Source organism: Muscardinus avellanarius (assembly GCF_963383645.1).
Source record: "Muscardinus avellanarius genome assembly, chromosome: 13".
Taxonomy (NCBI): Eukaryota; Metazoa; Chordata; class Mammalia; order Rodentia; family Gliridae; genus Muscardinus; species Muscardinus avellanarius.
The window spans coordinates 6,393,293-6,418,615 of record NC_137799.1 but is presented as its reverse complement, the minus strand read 5'-3'; the positions used below and the strand labels follow the sequence as shown (position 1 = coordinate 6,418,615).

At 60.0% G+C, this 25,323-nt stretch overlaps 1 protein-coding gene across 1 annotated transcript in view; it reads left to right on the top strand.

Annotated features, from left to right (window-relative positions):
• Positions 1 to 24,085, top strand: part of HMCN2 (hemicentin 2) — a gene marked incomplete at both ends in the record, with an annotated part of 138,910 nt that extends 114,825 nt beyond the window's left edge. Inside the window, 24 exons of the mRNA XM_080708870.1 lie at positions 700 to 856; positions 1,909 to 2,030; positions 2,252 to 2,416; positions 3,579 to 3,686; positions 3,947 to 4,081; positions 4,440 to 4,574; positions 6,121 to 6,311; positions 7,057 to 7,270; positions 7,941 to 8,075; positions 9,114 to 9,304; positions 10,081 to 10,162; positions 11,702 to 11,971; positions 15,880 to 16,029; positions 17,796 to 17,933; positions 18,010 to 18,131; positions 18,655 to 18,892; positions 19,865 to 19,927; positions 20,044 to 20,166; positions 20,690 to 20,824; positions 21,009 to 21,137; positions 21,580 to 21,900; positions 22,394 to 22,513; positions 23,062 to 23,188; positions 23,743 to 24,085. Coding sequence (XP_080564996.1) covers positions 700 to 856; positions 1,909 to 2,030; positions 2,252 to 2,416; positions 3,579 to 3,686; positions 3,947 to 4,081; positions 4,440 to 4,574; positions 6,121 to 6,311; positions 7,057 to 7,270; positions 7,941 to 8,075; positions 9,114 to 9,304; positions 10,081 to 10,162; positions 11,702 to 11,971; positions 15,880 to 16,029; positions 17,796 to 17,933; positions 18,010 to 18,131; positions 18,655 to 18,892; positions 19,865 to 19,927; positions 20,044 to 20,166; positions 20,690 to 20,824; positions 21,009 to 21,137; positions 21,580 to 21,900; positions 22,394 to 22,513; positions 23,062 to 23,188; positions 23,743 to 24,085 — 3,914 coding nt within the window. The remainder of the gene's footprint in view (positions 1 to 699; positions 857 to 1,908; positions 2,031 to 2,251; positions 2,417 to 3,578; positions 3,687 to 3,946; positions 4,082 to 4,439; positions 4,575 to 6,120; positions 6,312 to 7,056; positions 7,271 to 7,940; positions 8,076 to 9,113; positions 9,305 to 10,080; positions 10,163 to 11,701; positions 11,972 to 15,879; positions 16,030 to 17,795; positions 17,934 to 18,009; positions 18,132 to 18,654; positions 18,893 to 19,864; positions 19,928 to 20,043; positions 20,167 to 20,689; positions 20,825 to 21,008; positions 21,138 to 21,579; positions 21,901 to 22,393; positions 22,514 to 23,061; positions 23,189 to 23,742) is intronic.
• Between the last annotated feature and the right edge of the window lie 1,238 nt (positions 24,086 to 25,323).

Sequence of the window (25,323 nt, the reverse complement as noted above, 5' to 3'; positions counted from 1 at the left end):
TGTGTGCGCTCAAAAATGCATATTTATTTCCACCTTTATATCATGTACACACTACCATACTTTTTTATTAAGTGGGTGATAAAGCATTCGGAGGGAAAATAAAATCATCAGACTCAGAATTATCAGAATCAGCTGCTTTGATTAAACTTCTCTTCTGAGCTGGACATGGTGGCCCACGCCTGTAATCCCAGTCCTTGGGAGGCTGAGACAGGAGGATCACAGGTTCGAAGCCAGCCTCAACAACTCAGCGAGGCTCATATCAGCGTAGCGAGACCCTAAATAAATAAAAAATAAAATAGGGCAGGAGGTATAGCTTGGAGGTAGAATGCCCCTGGGTCCAATCCCCAGCACCACACACACACACACACACACACACACCTCTCCCAAGTCCAAACACTTTGTAGATCAGGGGCCCGGGCCCGGGGTGGGGGATTGATGGGGAGTCGAGACCTGGAGACCCCATTTAAGAAGACAGGACCAGGGATGCCAGGCTGAGGGGTGAGGAAGGGCCCAGCCCCTCCCCAGCTTGGGCAGCCTGTGGGGTTCTCCCTGGGGCGTGTCCCCTGCCCCTCCCCCTGCTCCTGTAGGGTGGTCAAAGATGGCCATGCTGCCCCAAACCTGGGCGCTGCCCTGGGCCCAGCCTCAGACTGCCCTGGGCCCTGGCCCGCACCAGTCTCCTGTCGCCCGCTCTCTCACCAGAGCCTCCAGCCATCGCCCCTGGCCCCTCCGATGTGACCCTGACCGCCCACAGCCCGGCTTCACTGCCCTGTGAGGCCCGCGGCTCCCCCAAGCCCTTGGTGGCCTGGCAGAAGGACGGACAGAAGCTGGACCTCCACGCGCAGCAGGGCGCCTACCGGTAAGGAGCGGGGCCGCGGGAGTGTCTGGGGCGCACGCGTGGGGCGGGAGGGCGCACCCATCTCACAGAGCGGGGCTGGCCAGTGTGTGCCGGGGTCCCCGACCGGAGAGCCAGGGGTCTTCACACTAGAGCAGACAGGACGTTTGGGACACACAGCCAAGTGGGAAAATGGATGCCTCTCAGCTCCCTGAAGCACGGAGAGGCTGGGGCCACCGCTCGGTGGTAGAGCACTTACCCAGCGTGCTCAAGGCCCTGGGTTCAATTCCCAGTACCACAAAAACAAAAACAAGCCCGCGTGATGGCGCACACTCGTCACCCCAGCATTTGGGAGGCTCGAAACAGGAGGATCACGGTTTAAGGACAGCCTCACCTACTTAGGCCCTTTGCAACTCAGACCCTGTTTCAAAATAAAGAATAAAAAACAGGGCTGGGGGTAGCTCGGAGGTAGAATGCCCCTGGGTCCCATCCCCAGTACTGAAAAAAAAAAAAAAAAGAATAAAAAATAGGGCTGGGGCTGTAGCTCAGCGGTAGAATGCCTCTGGGTTCCATCCTCAGAACCAAAAAAAAAAAAACCGCGGAGAGTGGAGCTGGCTGGGCCTAGACAGTCCCTGCGCCAGAGCCTCAGTCTCCCTGTTTGCCACGCGTGGGGCCGCAGTGGTCATTGGGAGCATCCGAGGAGTCCCTTTGCCAGTCCATCCGCTGAGTACTTGTGCTGGGTGCTGGGTCCTGGTGGCTCAGTACAGCTAAAGCAGGCTTGGTCAGCCTGGACCTGCTCGTGGGGATTTACGTGAGGTGCTCACAGAAATCATCCTCGGTGCTTCGGTGGCTAATACTCAGGGCTACAGAGGACACAGGCCGGACGTAAAAACCGCCCCCAGGGCCCCGCGGCTCGAGCGCTGGGGGTAGAAACTTCTAGAAGACATGTCTAGAGCCAGGGCTGGGGATGGGTGCAGGAGGGAGGAGAGGCCACGGGACCCCGCATCCAGACACAGCGGCGGGAGGTCACCGCCGGCTCATCTGGAGTCCCCTGGCCGTCTGGCTGTCTGTCCCAGGCTCCTGCCCTCCAACGCCCTGCTCCTGGCCGCCCCGGGCCCCCAGGACTCGGCCCAGTTTGAGTGTGTGGTGAGCAACGAGGCGGGCGAGGCCCGCAGGCTGTACCAGGTGACCGTGCAGGGTGAGTGAGCGCGGAGGGCGCAGGGGCCTGGAGCTGGCACACCGCCTCCTCCAGGAAGCACTCCTGGATCCCGCCCACCCTCGCCACAGGGCCCCCTCCCCTGCACAGTTGCTGACACACAGCCGCCTGGTGTCCCAGCCCGTTCACCCCCGCCCCGTCCCGATGGCGGAGGGGTGCCCGCTGCCCCTTGGCGGGGTCCCGAGCTTTCCCTTGTGTTTCAGTGCCTCCGACCATCGCGGATGACCAGACGGACTTCACGGTGACCAGGATGGCACCCGTGGTCCTCACGTGCCACAGCGCAGGGGTGCCCGCCCCGACCGTGTCCTGGAGCAAGGCGGGCGCCCAGCTGGGGGCGCGCGGGAGCGGCTATCGCGTTCTGCCTTCGGGTGAGTAAGGGTGAGCCGCGGGGAGGGCGGCTGGGGGCCACAGAACGGGGTGGGGGCTCAGCAGTGGAGCAGGTGGAAAGCTCCATCCTGGCGGCGTGATGGGGAGAAGCCCCGCCTCCTCTCAGCCTCCCCCCTCCACGCTCAGGTACTGAGGCCTATCAGCCGCGCCCTGAGGCTCGGGCAAGTCAGTGATGTTTCATATCAAAAGGGCAAAACAAGGCACGCCTGTCATCCCAGTATGTGGGAGGCTGAGACAGGAGGATCGCAGGTTCAAGGCCAGCCTCAGCTACTTAGCGAAGCCCTCTGCAACTCAGTGAGACCTGTTTAAAAATAATAAGAAATAGGGCTGGGGTGCAGCTCGGAGGTAGAATGCCCCTGGGTTCCATCCCCGCAAGACAGGAGAAAACAAAGGACCAAGCAACAGCCTCGGGGTTTGCATCAAGCCACTTTACTCCGAGGGCGCGTCCTTCGTCCTGAAAGTCTGCTCGTAATCTTTTGGTATGAAAGTTCTCTTCCTTCGTGAAGTTCTGAACCGAACCGCAGGTAGTGATTTCTAGAACCTCTTTGCTGAGCGAGGCGTGGTGGCGCACGCCTGTAATCCCTGTACTCTGGAGCTTGGGAGAGGAGGATCGCAGGCTCGAGGCCAGCCTCAGCAACATAGCGAGACCCTGTTTCAAAATAAATAAATGAGAAGGGCTGGGGGTGTAGCTCGGCGGTAGAATGCCTCTGGGTTCCATCCCCAGCACCGAAATAAATAAATCAAAGGAGGAAGGAAGGAGCTCATTTGCTCGACTGCCAGGGTGCCGCCCACAGTCTGGGAAAGTTAGCGCGATGTTCACTGGGTGCCCAGGACCAAGAGAGGAAGGTCAGAGGAGGCTGAATCCGGGAGGCTTCCTGGAGGAGGTGGGCTTTTGCAGGGCATAGTGTGTGAACTCTGGCCAGGGATTGCAGGCAGGGCAGTGGCTGGCCTTGGAACTCCATGACCAGAAGGCTCTAGAGACCATCTTGTCTGATTCTTCGTTGTTTACCTGGGGAAACTGAGGCCCAGGGAGTAGAAGGGACAGGCTCGGGACCCGGGTGCCTTCTGTCCCCTGTGCTGTTTGTAAGTGGGGGAGCTCGGCCTGCCCCAGAGGCAGCAGGGCGTGCGGGTCCCCACCCACAGGTGCGCTGGAGATCGGGCAGGCCCTCCCCGTCCACGCTGGCCGCTACACCTGCACCGCCCGCAACGCCGCCGGCGTGGCGCGCAAGCACGTGGCCCTCGCCGTGCAGGGTAAGGAGCCTCGGCGCGGGCCGGGCAGGTGGAGAGCCAACCGGGAAGGAGGGGAGGCCCCGGACGCCGGGACCTGTCTAGGGTCCGACTCCCTGTGGGAATCCTCGGGAGCAAAGCATCGGCCCCGCCGCCACCCTGTGGACTCGGGGGGGTCTCGGAACCCCGGTTCCCTTTAGCAACCTCTCCTGGTTCTCAGAGGCGCCTGGGTTGGCGGGGCTGGGGGAGGCCTCCCCAGGGACCTCTGTCCCCTGCCTTCACAGCCTCGCCCGTGGTGAAGCCGCTGCCCAGCGTGGTGTGGGCGCTGGCCGGGGAGGAGGTGGTCCTGCCCTGCGAGGCCTCCGGCGTCCCCCGGCCCACCGTCACCTGGCAGAAGGAGGGGCGCAGCATCCCTGCGGGTGAGACCCTTAGCACCCACCACAAGGGCGGAAAGGCCTCCTGCCAGGGTCTCTGGGTCCTCCTTCCTGCCGTGGGATACCGTGTGGCCCTGCCAAGAGGCTCCGCAAGCCCCCTTGCCCCTGTCCCCTGCCCCTTGCCCTCTGCCCCCTGCCCCTTGCCCCCTGCCCTGGTGTCACCCCCACCCGGCTCCTCTCTCCTGTCACCGCAGCCCGAGGCTCACCCTGGGCCCCTGGCTGAGCTGCCCCGGCGGGGCTCTGGACCAGGCTCCCCTGCTCATGCCGCCACCCCAACAAGTCCTCCCTGCTTGGGGTCCCCTGCCCCAGTCACTGGCCCCTGACTGCCTCCCACCGCATCCAGGGGCGAGTGCCCAGGTCCTACCTGGTGGCCAGCTGCAGGTCCTCCGTGCCAGCCCAGAGAATGCTGGGAACTACTTCTGCATCGCCCAGAACAGCGCAGGCAGCGCCATGGGGAAGACGCGGCTGGCCGTGCAAGGTGCGTGGGCCGCAGGCGGGAAAAACACCTCTGTCCTCTTCTGGACGCGACATGGCTTCAGATAAATGCCCGCCACTGCCTTTCCCCGGCCCCTCCCAGGTCACTAGTCCAAATATCCCTCTTCTACGCAGATTTTGGTAGCAGGCGCCATGGCTGTCCCTTCTGCACAGACACAATTAGATGTGCCTTTCCAGCCGGGTGCGCTGGCACACACCTGTCATCCCAGGCCTTGGGAGGCTGAGGCAGGATGATCGCAGGTTAGAGGCCAGCCTCAGGAACATAGTGAGCTTCTCAGCAATATATCAAGACTTTGTTTCAAAATAAAAAGGGGCTGGGTGTGGTGGTGCATGCTTGTAATCCCAGTACTTGGGAGGCTGAGACAGGAGGATCTGGGTTCGTGGCCAGCCTCAGCTACTTAGTGAGGCTTTCAGCAACTCAGTGAGACCCTGCTTCAAAATAAAGAATAGGCTCCGGGCATGGTGGCGCACGCTTGTAATCCCTGCACTTGGGAGGCAGAAACAGGAGGATCGCGCAGGTTCGAAGGTCTGGGAGTGTAGCCCAGAGGTAGAAGGGCTTCCAGGAACCCCAGTACCACCAAATAAATAAATAATAGAAAATCAGGCTGGGGAGCCGGGCGCGGTGGCACAAGCTTGTAGTCCCAGCATTCAGGAGGCTGAGAACGGACGATCGTGGTTCGCAGACAGCCTCAGCTACTTAGTGAGGCCCTTTGCAACTCAGTGAGACCCGGTTTCAAAATAAAGAATAAAAAATAGGGCAGGGGGTGTAGCTCGGAGGTCGAATGCCCCTGGGTTCCATCCCCAGACCCCCCAAAAAAGATCAGGCTGGGGGTATAGCTTGGAGATAGAATGTGGTAACTTGGAGGTAGAATGGCTTCGGGTTCAATCCCCAATACAAAAAAAAAGTCCTTAGTGGGCATTGTTGGTGGCAACTTTACCCAGTGCACTGCCACCGCCCACAGGGAGGGGTCACCCGGCCCGGGGCCTGCTCAGCGGGTGGCCTGGCAGCTGCCCCGTGGACAGCGTGAGAGCGGAGGTCGGGCCTCGCTGTGAACTCGGAGGGGCTGTGCTCCTCGTCTCCTCCCAGGGCCTCCTCGTCCGGCTTGCCTCTGTGACCCAGGCACCAGATGCGCCTGACACCGCGGGCGCCAGCGGCGACCTCTGCTCTGCTCCGCTCCTCCCTGAGAGCTGCCTGGCTCTGCTTGAATCCTGGAGGCCGCCCCTAGCGAGGGCTCTGCGCTCCAGTGGCTCCCACAGCCTCTGTCCTAACACCGTGTGTGTGTGTGTGTGTGTGTGTGTGTGTGTGTGTGTGTGTGCGCGCGCGCGCACGCACCCAGGAACAATGGAGTCACCCTGGCACAGCCTCGCCAAACTCATTCCCTGGCTCTTCCAGTCCATGGACGATGTCCTACAGCTGGGAAATTCCAGGGGCAGCTGCCGGGGTGCTGCGGGGCCGTGCCAAGGCCCAGGGACCCTAGGCCAGGGCGGTCCACCCCCATCAGCTCCAGCGGGCCTCCCTCTCCCCACAGTCCCGCCCACAATCGAGAGCGGCCTCCCGGACCTGTCTGCCACCGAGGGCTCCCACGCCCTCCTGCCCTGCGCGGCCAGGGGCAGCCCCGAGCCCAGCATCACCTGGGAAAAGGACGGCCGGCCTGTGTCTGCGGCGGGCGGCAGGTTCCGCATCCAGCCTTCGGGGGAGCTGCTGGTGAGGAACGCAGAGGTGAGGACCCCAGCCCGAGGGGCCGAGGGACCGTTGTGACCACCCAGGGCAGCAGGCACCTGTGGGTGCCACCATTTGCCAGCCCTTCAGTCCTGCCACACCCTGCCAGGGATGGCAGACTCCTGCTCCGGACGCGCCTGCGGGCCCCAAGACACCAAGGGCACAGTCGGGATCTGAACCTGGGGCTCCGTGGCCCGCTCCTGGGGCCCAGGGCACTGGCAGAGGGGCCAGGGTGACAAATTTGAGTGCCCCAAAGCGCACGGGTTGATTTCAGCCTCACCTTGGCGTTTCTCGTCCCTTGTGGTCTGGGGGGGGGGTGCTGAGCCAGGGCTATGGGGTGGAGGGACCCCAGCCCACCAGCTCTCACGACCTCGCACCTGCAGAATGGGCGGTTCCCCAGTGACTATGCGGCACAGCGCAGGCGCCTGCTGGGACTCCCTGGCCCTCAGACCCTGGCACACGGAGAGTGCGGTGGGGCACACGCCGGCCCGCTCCAGTGCACCCCAGAACTCCCCACCCCAGAGCCTCTCTGGGCCGCCTCTGTATAGGTGCCAAAATAGGGCCTGGCTCAGCACGGCTGGTGGTCAGGATGGGCGGGCAGGGCAGGGCTGGTCACACCTGCCAGCCCGCGGGTGGCCCTCAGGGGTCACCTCACACCTCCCCTGGCTGCTCATGGGAACCTGCCGGGGTCTCTTCTCCAGGGTCAGTGTGGCCCATGCCAGGCACCTCTTCCCTTTGCCCACAGAGCCAGGATGCGGGCACGTACACCTGTACCGCCGAGAACACCGTGGGCCGGGCCCACCGCCGCCTGCACCTCACCATCCTGGCACTGCCGGTCTTCACCACCCTGCCCGGGGACCGCAGCCTGCGCCTCGGGGACCGGCTGTGGCTGCGCTGCGCGGCCCGCGGCAGCCCACCCCCTCGGCTGGGCTGGACTATCAACGACCAGCCGGTCACAGGTCTGGGCCAGCAGGGGACCAGGGGACAGAACCCAGGACCCGGGGAGGGGGAGGAAGGGCCTGTCAGAGACCCAGCCCAGAGGGAAGAGGCTGCCGGCAGCCTCGTGGGTTCTGGGTCTCCAGACTCCGCCCTATTTGGAGAAACAGGAAAAACCTATGTTTTATGTGTAAGATGAGCCATATATCGGAGCTGGGGAGGCGCCACCAAGGAGAGTCAGCCCAGACCTCGGCCTGGACCGGGGAGGCTGTGTGCGAGCCCAGGCCTGCTGTGCCCATGGGGACCCTTGGGAAGCCCCTCTCCCCAGCAGGGAGGCTCTGTCCTCCCACACGGCACCTAAGTAAGATGCAAGGAGACGCAGGCCTGTGGAGCACATAGTAGGTGCTCAGTAAATCTCTGCTGAACAATGAACTGCCGAATCCCCCCGCAGCAGAAGGATGCTTCTGTCTTAGGACCCAGCGTCTCACGTTCTAAGCCAGGGCCAGGTGCAGTCAGATCTGGCCACCGACAAGTCTGACCGAGTCAACCCCTCCAGGAAGGAGGGGCGGCGCCCCCTTCTGTTTCTGTATCCTTTTAAGCACCTGCTGGGTACCCAGGTCTGATGGGAATGTCCAGGGCAAGGGTTCCGGCACTTGAACTCAGAGCCCCTGGGTGCCTCTTCCTCCGCCACAGAGGGGGTGTCCGAACAGGATGGGGGCAGCACGCTGCAGAGAGTGGCCGTCACCAGGAAGGACAGCGGAGCCTACGCCTGCTGGGCTGAGAACAGAGTGGGCCGTGTGCACGCAGTCAGCTTCGTGCACGTGAAGGGTAAGGTGCCGGCCGTGTCCCTCCCCTCCTGGCCCCGTGCAGCCTGGTTTATTACTTTACCAAGAAACCCAGCTAGCTGGCCCTCCAGCCTGGCTGCACTTTGAGGTCCCCTGGGGGACTATATAAAATAAAGAGGTTAGGCCGGGCGTGGTGGCGCACGCTTGTAATCCCCGCGCTTGGGAGGCAGAGACAGGAGGATCGCACAGGTTTGAAGCCAGCCTCAGCTACTTAGGCTCTCAGCAACTTAGTGAGACCCTGTTTCCAAATAAAGTATAAAATAGGTCTGGAAGTGTAGCCCGGAGGTAGAAAAGCCCCTGGGTTCCATTCCCAGTACACTAAATTAATTAATTAATTAATTAATTAATTAAGAGGTTAATGAACTAACCTCTCTGGGATAGACCCTCAGCACTGATTTATTTTACACCCCACCCGTGACCCCACCTGCAGCTGGACGGTGCCAGGGAGAGAGGAGAGCATGGTGGCCAGGGTCCATGAATTCTTTTGCTCAAGCTCAGGATGGGTGGGGCTGGGTCGACCCAGGACACCAGGACACAGCTGCAGCTCCGGGGATAGATTCAAAGTCATAACTCCACAAAGGATGGAAACCCGCACTGGGAGCGCACAGAGTTAGGAGGCTCCTATGAATCTCTCTCAGTGTTGCTGTGTACGGCAGGTGGCCCGAGGCGCTGGTTTTCTGAAGTACCTGGCAGCTACTCTGCAGCAGGTGGCGTGATCTGTCTGTGGGAGCGAGTACTGTAGACACACAGACACTTTGGTCTCTCCTGTGCCCGTCCCAGGCATCACCAATCAATCACAGCACAGTTCGCACACGGCTTCAGACTCTTGGCACAGTTCCTGGTAGCCAGTGCCTGTCTCTGTGACAGGAGACACAACACAGAAGCCCTTTGTCCTCGCAACACGTTGACTATGTACAGACATGCTGGGTTAGCAGGACCCCCGGACGCGGCGCTGGGTAGGCCTTTGGGGACAGACGTGTGGGAGGGGAGCCTCTCTGACATATGATGTCATCCCACGCAGAAGCTCCAGTCCTAGAAGGAGAGGCCTTCTCCTACCTGGTAGAGCCCGTAGGCGGCAGCATCCGGCTAGACTGTGTGGTCCGTGGAGACCCAGCACCCGACATCCACTGGACCAAAGATGGCCTCCCGCTGGCAGGCAGCCGTCTCCGCCACCAGCTGCTGAACGGCTCGCTGACCTTCCGCAGGACTGAGGCAAGCGGGGGCCGGCACCCTGGGCAGGGACAGCCCTGGGCACGGCCTTCTATAATCTACAAAGCACTTCCCCGCCTGTTTATATCCTCCTATCACCTTCTAGGGTGACCTCCAAGCTAGGACGTGAGCTGTCTGCTGCGGTCACCCCACCCGCTCAAGGGAGCTAAGAATTGTCTTATAGACTAGTGAGAAATTAGCATAACGACCTATACCAGGATGTAAGAGTGGCCCGTGATAATGCCCCCCAAATATTATTATTAACAATATCATGGCAGAGGAGAGGGACATAATAACGCCCCATTTTACAAATAAAGATACGGAAGCTTAGAGAGGCCCACGGCAGGAAGTGTGGAGGCAGGACCGCCCCGGGTCTCCTGATCCGGCTTCCCGCTGCTTCCCCAGTCCCCCGGCCCGGGGCGGCCCCCACCCACCTTCCACTCTGTGTCCCAACGTCCAGCAATGGTGCTGAAACCCGCGAGGCAGTCCCCTTCCAGTTCATCCTCAGCCTTGGTCTGAGCTCGGCAGCCTCTCTGCACACTGGTAGTAACAGCGTCCGTCGTGGGAGCAGTGACCACCTGGCCGAGGGCAGCCCCTGCCTCCGGCCTCACGGGCGTCGTTTCATTTAGTCCTGGCACTTTGGGGATGGGGGGACTGGGGCTCCGGAGGCACGAGAATGCCCAGCAGCGGGCTCCGTACAGGAGGCAGCAGGCTGGGGTTCGGCCCCAGGTTGGCTCGGCCTCCAAACCCTCGCGCTCTCTCCCTCCCGCGCCCTGCAGATGGAGGACGCAGGGCAGTACCAGTGCCTGGCCGAGAACGAGTTGGGCACCGTGAGGAAAGTCGTGACCCTCGTGCTGCAGAGTGAGTCTCGGCCCTCGCCTAGCCGGGGTCCTGGGGACAGGGACGGCTTGGGAGCAGATATTCATGTTGAAGTCCTGTGAGACGTTTCCCGGCGTCGGGTGGCACTCTGGGTCAGGCTACTGAGCCCGGGACCCGACCGCTAGGCCTGGGGAAACCCGTTGATCTTGACTCCAGACTACCAAGACCCCAGCAGCGACTCCTACAATTTGCCCAGCAGCTTAGAGCTCGCAGAGCGCTCTCCAAACCCCAAAATAAGCAATACGCTTAACACTGAAGGAATGCTTACTTAAAAAGTTAAGGTGTTTTGGGGTGTGGTAGCGCGCACGCCTATAATTCCAGTACTTGGGAGGCTGAGACGGGAGGATCACAGGTTTGAGGACAGCCTCAACGACACAGCTAAACCCTCGGCAACCTAGCAAGACACTATTTTCATACCACAAATAAAAAGGACTGGGGGTGTAGTAATGCCCCTGTGTTCAGTTCCCAGTACCACCAAAATACAACCAGTTAATGTTAACTTCTACACTGTGTTTTATGGCACCATTTTTTGCATGGGGGTGGTGTTAGGGATGGAAACCAGGGCCCCCGTATGCTAAGCAAGCACTCTACCTCTGAGCCACACTCCAGCCCCCCCTCCCACATTTGTTTAATGGAACTGGAGTTGACCCCAGGTGCATTCTACCTCTGAGTTACACCCCCAGCCCATTTTATTTTATATTTTGAGACAGGGTCTCCCTAAGTTGTCTTATTTTTAAGAATAAGTAAGCGCTGGTAGTGGTGGCGCACGCTTGTAATCCCTGCGCTTGGGAGGCAGAGACAGAAGGATCACACTGGTTCGGAGCCAGCCGCGGTGGCTTAAGAGACCCTGTTTCCAAATAAAAAAATATAAAGTAGGTCTGGGAGTGTAGCCCAGCGGTAGAAGGGCTTCCAGGAACCCCAGTACCACAAATAAAAAATAAATTAATAATAAAATAAATAATAAAATAAAAATAAAAATAAGTAAGCTTATTTTTAAGAGATGCACAGTTATATAATGATATAGGTATGATCATACTATATTGGTAATTGGTAAATTTTTTTTCTCACTTCAAAAAATGTGGTAGGTACTGGGCGTGATGGCGCACACTTGTAATCCTAGTATTTGGGAGGCTGAGACAGGAGGATTGAAGGTTCTCCACCAGCCTCAGCTACTTAGTGAGGCCCTCCACAACTTAGACTTTGTTTCAAAATAAAGAATAAAAAATAGGGCTGGGGATATAACGCATAGGTAGGATGCCTCTGGCTCCATCCCTAGTACTGAAAAAAATGTGGTAGAGCTGGGTATGGTGCTGCACACCTGTTACCCCAGTGCTTGGGATTGCAAGTTCAAGGCCAGCCGAGGCAGCCTGGTGAGATTCTGTTTCAAAATAAAAATAATAAAATAGGGCTGAGTATGTCCCTTAGAAGTAGAATGCCCCTCGGTTCAGTCCCTAGTAAAAAAAAACTAAAAATGGACACCAAGAATTCAGTGTTCTCACAGCCTCCCTGGACCTCCCACAGGTGCCCCCGTGTTCCAGGTGGAGCCCCAAGACACGACAGTACAACCCGGGAAGGACGTGCTGATTCGATGCCAGGCCACCGGGGAGCCAGCACCTACCGTGGAGTGGCTGCGGGCAGGGCGACCCCTGCGTGCCGGCCGCCGGCTCCGGGCCCTGCCAGACGGCAGCCTGTGGCTGGAGCAGGCAGAGGCGGGGGATGCCGGAGCGTATGAGTGCGTTGCTCACAACCTCCTGGGCTCCGCCACAGCCCGGGTGTTCCTGGCAGTGAGAGGTACGGGTGCCCCTGCCCAGACCTCTGTGGGCAGAGGCAGGGCTCTTGTTACAGGGGTATGCTTTGCCTACAGGGGTCTGGCCCACTGCCCTGCCGGCCCAGTTGCAAACTCATAATGAGCCAGCTGGGAATGCATTATGGGTCATCTTGTCAACCCTAACTATTTGCAGTTGGGGAAACTGAGTCTCAGGAGGGCCAAGTGTTTGCCACTCACCTGGGACAGGGAATCCGGATTATTCCAGTTCCTCTTGCTTGGACAAATGTCCTCTGGATGCCCCACAGCCCCATGAAGTAGGCAGAGTTAAATGAGTGTCCATCACCAATCTATCACCACACAACATCAGAATCCTGCTCCACAGAACCCTCCTCCAGCTCTGTCCATGGCAAACATCACCAATCCATCACCATATGCAATGTTAGACTCTCTCTATAGAACCCTCCTCCAGCTCTGTCCATGGCAGACATCACCAATCCATCACCATATGCAATGTTAGACTCTCTCTTTAGAACCCTCCTCCAGCTCTGTCCATGGCAGACATCACCAATCCATCACCATATGCAATGTTAGACTCTCTCTTTAGACCCCTCCTCCAGCTCTGTTCATGGCAGACATCACCAATCCATCACTATATGCAACGTTAGACTCTCTCTTTAGAACCCTCCTCCAGCTCTGTCCATGGCAGACATCACCAATCCATCACCATATGCAATGTTAGACTCTCTCTATAGAACCCTCCTCCAGCTCTGTCCATGGCAGACATCACCAATCCATCACCATATGCAATGTTAGACTCTCTCTTTAGAACCCTCCTCCAGCTCTGTCCATGGCAGACATCACCAATCCATCACCATATGCAATGTTAGACACTCTCTATAGAACCCTCCTCCAGCTCTGTCCATGGCAGACATCACCAATCCATACCACACACAACATCAGAATCTCTCTCCATAGATCCCTCTCCCACTTTTGTTCGTGGCAGACATCATCAATCTATCACCATATGCAATGTCAGACTCCTTCTCCATAGGCCCCTCCTCCACCTCTCTCCACGGCAGACATCTCCAATCTATCACCACATACATACAACATCAGAATCTTTCTACACAAAACCCTCCTCCAACTCTGTTCATGGCAGACATCAACAATCTTTCACTGCACACAGTATCAGAATCTTTCTCCATAGAACCTTCTCCAGGCAGCACCTCTCAACTAATCAGAACTGGGGCTTGACGCTTTGCCACTTGGAACCCACAGCTCATCAAATGCGGCACCCCTTCTGGCCCCAGTCTCCTTGTCTCCCGTAAGCAGGGTCAAGGTGCCTTCAAATGCAGCTCAGAATGCTGAGTGGCTTTGACACCAGATGGGGATGCTGTCTCGCTGGCGTCAGGCCCCAGGGCCGCCCTGCTTCAGGGCTTGGTCCCAGCGCTTCCCTCTGCTGTGAACAGAGCTCTGCCGTGGCCTCTGCACTGGCCCCTGGGGCGGGCATGACAGAGTCCTGCAAGCTGGGGCTCAAGCAGCAGCCGGGAAGGATGCTGTCCCCCAGAGTGGGGGCTGGAAGTGCAAGGGCAGGGAGCGGGCAGGGCTGGCTCCTCCCAGGGCTGTGTGAGAGTCTTCTAGGCTCTTCCCTGGCTTCCCGGCCTCCCATGCAGGGTTCGCCTTATTGTGTCTTGGCACTCTCCCTGCCAGTCTATCTCTAAGTCCTCCCTTTCTATACGGACACCAGTCCTGTTGAACTAGGGACTGACCTAGTGCCTCACTGTCCCTTGGCCTCCTCTGCTAAGACCCTATCTTCAAATAAGGCTACATTCTGAGATCCTGGGGTTAAGGTTCCAACATATGGATCTGAAGGGGGCACAATTCAACCCGTGATCAGCTCTTTTTATTTGTTTGTTTGTTTGTTTACTACAGTACTGGGGATGGAACCCAAGGGCATTCGACCTCCGAACTACACCCCCAGCCCTATTTTTTATTCTTTAATCTGAAACAGGATCTCACTGAGTTGCAAAGGCACTCACTAAGTAGCCGAGGCTGTCCGTGAACCGTGATTTTTCTCTTAGCCTCCCGAATGCTGGGATTACAAGCATGTGCCGTCGCACCCAGTTTTTCTCCTCATTTTTTAATCAAAATATCAAATTTCCTTCCTCCATGCTAACTGCAGAAAGACCAGATAATAGAGAAATCTGAAAAGAAAAAGTAATTACATCCCATAATTTAATTATCAGCAGTAGCTTGGGCGATTCTTTGGGGCGTATTTTTCCAGGGCCTTTTCCCTCTCTGAACGTAAAGAGGTAATCCTTTTGTTACGTGAGGCTGAATGCACAGGTGGCCTTTACTGCCTGCCCTTTGGACTTACTCTGCCCCGGATGGCATCCCGTAATAATCAGCCTGCCTCCCCATCTTCTTCCCTGGCGTCCTGGCACTGCGTGAGAGTGCCCTCCATCTTCAGTTCTATTGGCTTTGTCTTAAAGAAGCATTGGTTTCTTTTTCCAGTTTCCCCTCCCCACACCACACTGTGGCCTGTTTCTATAGGATAAATGTCTCCAAGGGGCTTTGCCAGGTGAAGGCAAAGGCCTCAGAAAGTCCACAATGGCCATGCCTCAGCTCCAAGTACCTGTCCCCTTCCCAAACGGCTGGCTCGTGTTCTCTCTATCTATCTGAGACTTCTTACTATAGGGCCAGGGTTAAGCCAAGGTGTGGTGCCTCATGCCTGTAACCCCAATACTTAGGAGGCCAAGACGGGAGGATCGCAGGTTCAAGGCCAGCCTCAGCAACTTAGAAGACCTCTTCAACTTAGCGAGACCCTGATTCAAAATTTAAAAAAAATTAAGCTGAGCATAGGGGCACACGCTTATAATCCCAGTACTTGGGAGGCTGAGACAGGAGGATCGCAGGTTCACAGCCAGCCTCAGCTACTCGGTGAGGTCCTCCACAACGTAGTGAGACCCTGTTTCAAAATTTAAAAAATATAAGATAAAATAGGGCTTAGGGTATAAACCAGAGGTAGAATGCCTCTAGATTCAACCCCTAGTAACACACACACACACACACACACGCACGCACGCACACACGCACACGCACACGCACACTTAAAAAGGGCTGAAGGTATTAGTACAAGAAAAGAGAAGTCCAGGGTGGGTTCATGGCCCCTCCTGTGCCCGGCGCCCACCCCAGAGCAGCGGATTCCGACGAGAGACATCCCAGATGGGCACCAGATCTCACCAAGCGCAGGCCGTGGGCTGCAGGAAATGGCCGTGCACTGGAATCAGCCCCTGATTTAGCTACTTAGGATCCTGGCCCTTGAGTGTTTTATGTTATTTTTTGACAGATCATGGGCAATTTTGAGGCTAATTTTCCCCTGAGAGCTGGTGAGAGGGGAGGCAGGCTGCCTTCTGCGTCTTGCCTGCTGGAATGCCGTGTGCCCAAGGAGACAGCTGGCCCATGAGTCAGAGGAAGCGCCCTGTGCCTGCCCCGTCCATTCGATTAGCACTGAGAGCGTCTGCTCGCAGACCGCCTGGCGGCTGCTCAGCACCCAGCCCACCCGGGCGGGCAGCCGCAGGGCTCTGGACCAGGGCCACCGATGGAGTGGGGGATGTCCGGGCGGGCCTGCCCTGCCATCTTGGGCTCCTGGCCGCCTTCTGTGTGTCTCGGGGCCCACTGCCTCGCTTTTTAGATAAGCCGACTCCTGTGGCTTGGAGGCCTGGCTCGCCTGGGCTCCTCCTCACGGCCTCCCTTCTCATTCGAGCCAGGATCCCATGTGCGAGTCCATCACCATTTGCCGTGTGTCACTGGGCAAGTGGCTTGGCCTCTCTGAGCCTCGCCGTACTCCTTCATGACATGGGATCCACCCCGCGTGTTCCGAGCGAATGCGCGTGGACAGTGTCACTCTTGTTTATTCCCCTCATCACAGGGGCGCCCCGGGGGAGCCGGGGCAGCATGATCGGGGTGATCAATGGCCAGGAACTTGGCGTGGCCGCTCTCAACACCAGTGTGCAGCAGGAGACGCGCTCTGGAGGCACCACCATCCGGGGCAGCATCAGCCACATGCCTGCAAATGTGGGTAAGTAGAGGCCGGAGCGGCACCTGCGTCTCGGCCCCAAGGCTGCTGCGCCTGGTGCCTGGAGGAGGGCCAGCCGCCTGGGGCCTGGTCCGTGCCACGTGCGCAGCTTCCTCTCCAGCCCCCCCACCCAGCAAAGTAACTGCATTAAAAGCAGGGAGCCCGGCGAGGTGGCGGACGCTTGTAATCCCAGCACGGGGGAGGCTGAGACAGGATGGCCGGTTCGCGGCCAGCCTCAGCTACTGAGGCCCTTTGCAACTCACTGGGACCCCGTTTCAAAATAAAGAATACAAAATAGGGCAGGAGGTGTAGCTTGGAGGTCGAATGCCCCTGGGTTCCATCCCCAGACCCATAAATAAATAAATAAATAGGGCTGGGGGTGTAGCTCAGAGGTAGAATTCCCCTGGGTTCCATTCCCCAGTACCACAATAAATAAATAAATAAATAAATAAATAAATAAATAAATAAATAAATAAATAATAAAAAGCCAGGCGTGGTGGCTCACACTTGTAATCCCAGCATTTGGGAGGCTGAGTCAGGAGAATCCAGGTCCTCGGCCAGCCTCGGCTACTTAAGTGAGGCCCTTTGCAACTCAGTGAGACCCTGTTTCAAAATAAAGAATCAAAAGTAGGGCTGGGGGTGTTGCTCAGAGGTAGATTGCCCCTGGGTTCCACCCCCAGTACCGCAAAAAGTGTGTGGGGGGTTGTAGCTCAGCAGTAGAATGCCCCCGGGTTCCATCCCCAGTCCCCCCCCCCTCTCTCTCTCTCTCTCACACACACACACACACACACACACACACACACACACACACAGAATGTGAGGTGGTCAGGATTCTGGGGTTGCAGGAGCTCAGAGAACTCTGCTTGAAGCCGCAGATTGCTCTGGTGGTGGTGGGGTCACCGTTAAGTCCAAGGCAGATGAAAATGAAGTTGGACCAGAAATGACTAAGGAAGGCAGGCTGGACGGGCAGGGTGGGGGCGGGGGGGACGTGGAGAATCGAATTAGCTAGAAAACCCAGGAACTGGGAAACAGCCACTTGGGATGTCCTGGCGAGACGCGCGGCCCTGACCTCACGGATGTGGCCGGCCGCACTTCCTGGAGGCCAGAGGCCCTCATGGCACCCAGGGCAGGGGAGCGCAGCCCCCGTGGAGAGCGCAGGTGGGGTTAGGAGGCTCTGGCCGGGGTCACTGAGCTGGCTGTCAGCAGAGACCAGATGAAGCCAGGGCCTGGGTAGCGTTCCCCTGGTCCTGTGTGGCATCACCCGGCTCTGAGAAGGCCGGGCATCACCGGAAGGTCTGCGAGTCCAGGCCCAGGGCAATTTTTTTGACTCTTGTTTCAAAGTCAACGGTTTGGAACAATTTCCCTCCTCCTGGGCTCTTCCGGAAGGTATCTGCAAGTTGGGAAACTTAGTTGATGTTCAACCCGGCCAGGGAAATGTATAATGATACCCTCCCTGTAGAGTCTCAGGCTCCGTGGTGACCCGGTGGCCCTGAATCTATATTTGTTGAACTGGATTGAATATGGACAAGTTATAGAACTTTGTTTATAAAGGCCTGTTTTATCAAATTCCACAGTTGTTCCGTGAATATATATTTACCTTTGCTGCGTCCCAGGTTAGGGTTCTGTTAGCTGCACTGGTGGTCAGAAGGCTGAGCGTGGGCAGGGAAGGAAAGGGCTGAGCTCTCCTGGGGGTAGTAGGGAGCCATGGAGGGGCCTAGAGCAGAAGAGTGGCCCAGCCCTGACCTGGCTCCGCCTCCTGCCCTGTCCAGGGCCTCTGATGCGGGTGCTGGTGGCTGCCTTTGCCCCCATCTATTGGGCCTTGGCTGGAGAGAGCGGAGAGGCCCTGAATGGCCACTCTCTGACTGGCGGCAGCTTCCGGCAGGAATCACACGTAGCGTTTGCTACAGGTGAGCAGGGCCTCCCGTGCGGGGGGGCTGGGGCCCGAGCCCAGGACCCCTCCCCGATGTGACTCTGGGTCCGCAGGGGAGCTGCTCACAATGACGCAGGTGGCCCGGGGCCTGGATCCCCACGGACTCCTCCTCCTCGACGTGGTGGTCCATGGCGTCATCCCCGAAAGCCTGGCTGATGCGGATCTTCAGGTGCAGGTGTGGCCAGGGCCTGCGCCACGCAGGCTCCCAGGCGAGAGAGCGCACGCTGCCCCCGCCACCCCGGAGCCAGGCCCCATTGCTTTCCTGACACCCAGCCATAGGGCTAGGCCGGGGTCTGGGCCTGGATTCGGAGAGGACTGTAAAAACCCAGGCATGGTGCTTATGCTTGTCATCCCAGCATTTGGGAGGCTGAGACAGGAGGATCGCGGTTTGCAGACAGCCTCAGCTACTTAGTGAGGCCCTTTGCAACTCAATGAGACCCTGTTTCAAAATAAAGAATCAAAAATAGGGCTGGGGGGTGTAGCTTGGAGGTGGAATGCCCCTGGGTTCCATCCCCAGTACCACACACACAAAAAATGAGGTTGGATTGTGTGTCTGGGGGACAGAGCATTAGGGCTGGGAGCTGCCCCAGGCTGCCCCGCTGCAGGGAGGAAGACAGAGGCCTGCCAGGCTCTTCCCAGCCCCCCGCCCAGGACGCTAGGGAGCTGGAATCCCAGGCGATCTCCTCCCCTGCCCCCAGGACTTCCAGGAACGTTATGTGCAGACCGGGCCGGGCCAGCTGTTTGTGGACTCTACCCAGCGGTTCCTGCAAGACACCCGCCCCGCGTCCCTGCACTGCAATCATAGCATCCAGTACGACCCAGCGCGGGGCGTCCAGCCCCAGCTGGTGCAGCACCTGAAGGCCTCGGCGATCAGCTCGGCCTTTGACCCCGAGGCTGAGGCCCTGCGTTTCCAGCTCACCGCGGCCCTGCAAGCCGGTGAGGCTCCGTCCTCCTCTCTGGCTCGGTCCTCCTCTGCCCCCACTGCTCTCGCTAAAACCTGCCAGGGGCTCAGCTGGCGGAATTGCACGCTGAGCTCGGGCGGGAGACGGGCCTGGGAGCAGCTTCTCTGCTGCTCTGTAACTCCGCCAGCCTCCTCCCAGCACCCAGCTCTTTAGGATTCTCCCCAAGCCCCTGCCGTCCTTTCCTCTGGCCCCAAGGTTCAGACTCCACCCCACCCTCTTCTCCAAAGACGCGTGCACCCCCACGCCCCACCCATGGGAGCTGCTGCTGGAACCCCTGCAGACCCAGGGGAACATGCTTTATAGTCCCACCCAGGGGTGCTAACAGCACACATATTATCATCTGAGGCCCTGAAAAGTTTTACCATCCTCACTGAATAAGGACGGGAGCAGGAGCCGCAGGCAGACTTGGTTCGAGTCCCATCTGCACCCCTTTCTGGCTCCAGGGCCTCGGGAGCAGCACCCGGCCCTTCCCAGCCCCGGGTTCCCGTCTACATGGTGGGCACAGCGTGGCTGGCTCCCAAGGTGCTGGCGTGGAGGTCCTGACTCCAGAACCCTCTCCGGGCCCCCAGTGGCTGCGTTGAAAGCGTGGCCGTCCTCACAGTTGCTTGGGCAGCCTGGTCTCTGTCCTGTCTCCACCTGCCCACTCCACTTTGGTTCTCGCTGCCCCCGGGGGAGACCGTGGTCCCAGGGAACCTTCCATCACCAGGTGCCTGGTGCAGCTTTGCACACGTGCTCTGCTGTTTCTCCTCTTCAGTGGTTTCTTCTGGGTAGCTCGGACTCTCTGGAAGCCCATGGGGCACGTTTCCATGACTGGGCATGTCCTACAGCTACCACCTCCGACAGGCCTGGGCTTGGGCACGGAATGAGCTCCCTGGCTCTGGGGGTCACCGCCTGGACCAGCCCCAGGAGGGAGCCTCGAGCCTGGGCGCTTCCCTTGTCTTTACAGAAGAGAACGATGCCGGCTGCCCCGAGGGCTTTGAGCTGGACACCCAGGGAGCCTTCTGTGCTGGTGAGCACTCCCTTCCCCTGGCCTGGGCTAGGGAGGACTCCCAGACTAGGATGCACCATCCACACCAGCTGGCAGGAGGGCTAGGAGTGTAGACTACCGGCTCCATTCCCGCCCAGACAGGGACGAGTGCTCGGACGGCCCCGGCCCCTGCTCCCACGCCTGCCTCAATGCACCCGGCCGCTTCTCCTGCTCCTGCCCAGCAGGCTTTGCTCTGGCTTGGGATGACAGGAACTGCAGGGGTGAGTGGCCGCGAGGGAGAGGCGGGCCCTGGCCAGGTGCACCTGCCTCCAGCGATGGCTGTTCCTGAAGGCATTGCTACCTGCCTGGGGATCCCAGGGCCCTGTCCCCACCAGGTCCCTGTACAGCCACAGATGGGAGAGGCCCTGTGGGGTCAGGGGTCATGGACCTCCCTAGAGAGGCGCGTGCTGAGCCCGGCACGGCCCCGGAAGCTCTCCCACGCCAGCATCAGGGTGCTCCCCAGCCTGGCTCGCTCTGCCTGTCCCAGAACAAAGTAGCTACTCCGAGCATCCTGATACTGACCCCCAGCTGTGCCCTCCCCCTGCTCCACCTGCTGAGCCTCCAGCTGGCTGCCTGAAGGGACACAGTCTGCATCCTAACAGCCATCCTTGCAGGGACCCCGACGGGCCGGGCTGGGGGTAACGGCTGCAGGCCTTCATGCCGGGACCCGGGGCCAGGAGGAAGCCCATGTGGGTAGGGTGGCCGGGGCCTGCGCTCACACAGCCGCCTGCCCTCTCTGCCCAGACGTGGATGAGTGTGCTTGGGATGCCCACCTCTGTCCTGACGGGCAGCGCTGCGTGAACCTGCCTGGCTCCTACAGTTGCCTGCCCGACTGCGGGCCCGGCTTCCGGGCGGCTCCCGACGGGGCCGGCTGCGAAGGTGAGGCCTGGCCTGGCCCGGCTCTCGAGAACCCAGAGATTAGCCGGAGCCCTGCTGACCGCCGGGAGGGGGAGCACGCCGGTTGGCACCGCCACTGGAGAAGGGTATCGGGATGAGGCCCAGATAGAGCAGGGGACGGAGCACCCGGGGAAGTGGCTCCGGCTAAGCCCCGCCCCTGCCCCAGATGTGGACGAATGTCTGGACCAGCTGGACCCATGTCACTACAACCAGCTCTGTGAGAACACCCCGGGTGGCCACCGCTGCAGCTGCCCCCGGGGGTACCGGGTCCAGGGCCCCGGCCTGCCCTGCCTAGGTAGGAGGAGCTCGCCCACTGCCGGGGCCCTGCTTGGCACCCCTGCTCACAGCACTGCAGTGGGTCATGGTGGTGACCGCACCCGTGAGTTCTGAGCACCAGGCAAGCGGCGGCAGTGCTGAGTGTGCTCAGGGTCCCGGATCCACGCTTCCCACCAACCAGCCCCTCAGGGTCACCCTCCCCTGAGGCCCGAGGCAGAGGAGGACAGGGACAGGGGTGGGCCTCGGAGGGGCTTAGCAGGAAGCGTGGACCCAACCGGCACCGCCAGCCGTGGGGCACGGGGAGCTGGGACAGGGCTGGTGGTGCTCAGAGCCAGGGAGGGGGCTTGGGGCTGGAGGGGAGGCGGTGGTGGTGGAGGCCGGGAGGCAGGCCAGCGCGCAGCATGGGAAGGGCCGGGCAAGCTGCAGCCTCTCCCCACGCCCCGCCGGGCTCCCCTCTGCAGATGTCAACGAGTGTCTGCGGCTGCCCGGGCCCTGTGCCCACAAGTGCCAGAACCTCCAGGGTAGCTTCCGCTGCCTGTGCCCGCCCGGCCAGGCCCTCCTCCACGACGGCAAGGCCTGCGCCCCCCTGGAGCGGAGTGGACACAACGTGACCACTGTCAGCCACCCGGGCCCCTCTGTGCCCTGGTTGCGGCCCCGGGCCCCGGGCTCTGGTGGCTCCTATCACGCCTGGGTGTCCCTCCGGCCAGGTCCTGCGGCCGTGAGCGGCGGGGGCCGGGCCTGGTGCCCCCCGGGCTACATCAGACAGAACGGCGTCTGCACAGGTAAGGCTGGGCCCAGCCAGCCGGGGAGCATTCTCCTGTTATGTTGGACTTTGGGGGGGGTCCCGCAGGCCAGCGGGGTGGGCGGGGCAGGGGCGCACCCATTTGGGTCCACAGAGTAAAGCAGCCAGGCAGACAGAGAGACTCAGGAGTGAAGGGTGGTGCCAGGTAGACAGGAGCACGTGGAGTGGGGCTGGGGGTACACGGGTGGGCAAGGGTGGCCCCGGAGGCTGGCACTGGACAGAGAGACAAAGCGGGTAAGATAGCCTGAGGCTCTGCCCGGGCACAGGGGTCTGTGTGCGTGTAACGACGCCTCTCGTGCCTCGGAGGGCAGGGCAGGACCCCCCATTCTCCCAAGCCCAGGGAGTCCTGCAAGCCCGGCAGGTGGGGCGGGCGAGCGTGGGCACCGGGGGCAGGGGCTTCCCTGTTCAGCCCCAGAGCTAGGGCAGGCCTGTGAGGCAGCCTCTCCCTGCCTGCCCCCCGCCATGCCCGGCAGACCTGGACGAGTGCCGGGTGAGGAGCCTGTGCCAGCATGCCTGCCGTAACACCGAGGGCAGCTACTTGTGCCTCTGCCCCTCCGGCTACCGCCTCCTCCCCAGCGGGAAGAACTGCCAGGGTGAGCGGCGCCCTGCAGACAGGGCAGGGGCCTCCGTTCCCTCTGCCCCTTCAGACACTCAGAGGGGCCGTGAGCACCCCAGGCTGGGCACAGGAGCCCACCCCCCAGAGGCTCGCGGGCAGACCTGAGGCATTCCCCCGGGCCACTCCCAGGTCCATGGTGTGTCTGGGGAACTCTCCAAGCCTCTCTGAGCTTCCGCCTTGTGGGGGACAGGCTCACACAAAGCCCCCATAGCTGGGGTGACACCTGAGGAGGGGGCACCACTAAAGGGGAAGGTCCTAATGGCCTCTGACCCAAGTCAGGTGCCCATTCTCTGGTGAACCCCCTCAGAGAGTCCCCGGGGGGCCCTCCATCATGTGCTGCCAAACCCCAACCCCCGGGGAGATGGGGGCACTAGGGGCCGGGCTGTCTGGGGACACGGGGAGACACAGGGTTGGTCCTCTAAAGGATTCCTGGCCCCTGACCCCCTTCCTGCCTTCTCTGGCCCGCCTGCACCTCCTGTTCTCCCTTCTCCCCTCGCCCCCCACCCATTGTGCTCCCCAACCCAGACATCAACGAGTGTGAGGAAGCCGGCGTGGAGTGCGGGCCTGGCCAGATGTGCTTCAATACCCGAGGAAGCTACCAGTGTGTGGACACGCCCTGCCCCGCCAACTACAGGCAGGGCGCCAGCCCAGGGTAAGGGCGGAGCCGGGGTGTAAGGGATGGGCCGGAGGGGCAGCCGCGGCCGGAGGGGAGCTGGGCACTCTGGCTGCAGTGGGGCTGGACAGCCCTCTCCAGCTCAGCACCCAGGGCCAGGGTGGCGGCCTATGACAACTCCCGCCAGGCACTGGCCCGTGGCACCACCTGCCGCTGACCAGGGCCAGCTCGCCTGTGCCCCCCACACACACACACCAGGAATGTGGGGTGCGTGTGGAGCCCGGAAGCAGGGACAGTGGAAGGACCCAGCAAACACACACAAACTCCACGCACGAAACACACACCCAGATGCATGGGCCAGCAACACACGCCCAACCCCAGGGCTGGGACTCGGCACCCAGGGCTCCTCATTCACAGGGCCAGGGCTCCACAGAGGCGGGCAGGGAGACAGGACGGCGCTCCGGGTTTATCCTGCCTGGGCCTTGGGCAGGCCCAGCTGGGAGGGGAAGGCCCAGCTCTGGCTCTTTGGGCCTCAGGTGTTGGGGGCCGGGGGTCCCTCGATGGCCCCCAGCCGGCTCCTCTGCGGCCCGCAGGACCTGCTTCGGCCGCTGCTCGCGGGACTGCGGCGCCGGGCCGGCCACGCTGCAGTACCGGCTGCTGCCGCTGCCCTTGGGCGTGCGTGCCCACCGCGACGTGGCGCGCCTGGCCGCCTTCTCCGAGGCCGGCGTCCCCGCCAACCGCACGGAGCTCACCGTGCTGGAGCCCGACCCGCGCAGCCCGTTCGCCCTGCGCCCGCTGCGCCCCGGCCACGGCGCCGTCTACACCCGCCGCGCGCTCACCCGCGCGGGCCTCTACCGGCTGACCGTGCGCGCCGCGGCGCCGCGCCACCAAAACCTCTACGTCCTGCTCATCGCCGTGTCCCCCTACCCCTACTGAGCCGGCCCAGGGCACTGGCCGCGGCCCGGGCCAGCGTGACCCCCGGGGCGGGGCGGGAGGAGCCGCCAGCTGGACAGGGTGGCCTTGCCGGGGACACCTGCGGTGACACCACAGTGTCCTCTTCTCCCGCCCCGTGCGTCAGCCGGGTGTCAGTAAACAGGGCTGTGAACACAGCCTTGACCCCAGACCCCGCTGCCCTGAGCCAGCGGGAGGGCGGGCAGGCCTGGGACCCAAGCCTGGGGTGGGGGGCTGGCCAGGACCCTGGGTGGGGTCGTGCCCTGCAGGGGCAGCAGCGTCACCCGCCAGGCCTGGAACTGCCCTCCTGCACCCGGTGTAAGTGTAATATAAACACAGTTGTTTTTAACTCGCTTGATTTCTTTGTCCTGTCATTTTGCTTCCGTACGGAGGGTTTTAGATGCAAGGGAGACCGCCTCACGATTCCAGTAGATCCTGCTCCTTATGAGTAGGGGGCCTCAACCTTTCTGGGCTGTTTGCTGTGAAATCTAAACATTTCAGGAGGGCCTCCCCTTACCCTATAGGGCTGTGGGGAGAATTCATGGAAATTTAATGTGCTACGCAGAAGTAATAAATGATAGCAAAAGAAAATTATTTTTTAAAAATGAAGGCTGGGCACGGTGGGCCATGCCTACAATCCCAGCACTTGGGAGGCAGAGACAGTGCATGTCTGAGGCCAGCCTCAGCAGCTTAGACCCTCAGCAAGCTAGCAAGAGCCTGTTTTGAAATAAATAATAAAATAGGTCAGAGGTAGAATGCCCCCTGGGTTCAATTCCAGTGCCACAAAAATATTTAAATTATTTTAAGTTAAAGTTGTTTTTGATTTAAGATGTACAACGTGACATTTTGATTTACATTTGTCTCCCAGTATCCTCCCGGGTCGGGTTCCGAGCCCCTCGTGGGGTACCAGAATCTGTGGAGTTTTGTAGCCCCTTATATTAAATGGTGAAATGTTTGCACGTAACCTATGCACATCCTCTTAGTGCTTTAACTGTCATTACTTACAGTACCTGTTACATGGAAACGTGGTCATGACAAATGCTTAGGGAGTAATGGCAGAAAATAAAGTCAGCTATAGGCTCAGTACAAACACCCCTAACTTCATAGTTCACATAAGCAACTATGTAAAATAGCCCTCCCCATAAGCAAAAGTGAAATGGTTAGTGTTAGCTTGTAAGCAACAATGTAACCATTAGTCTCCCCCACAAGCAACAATGTAACCA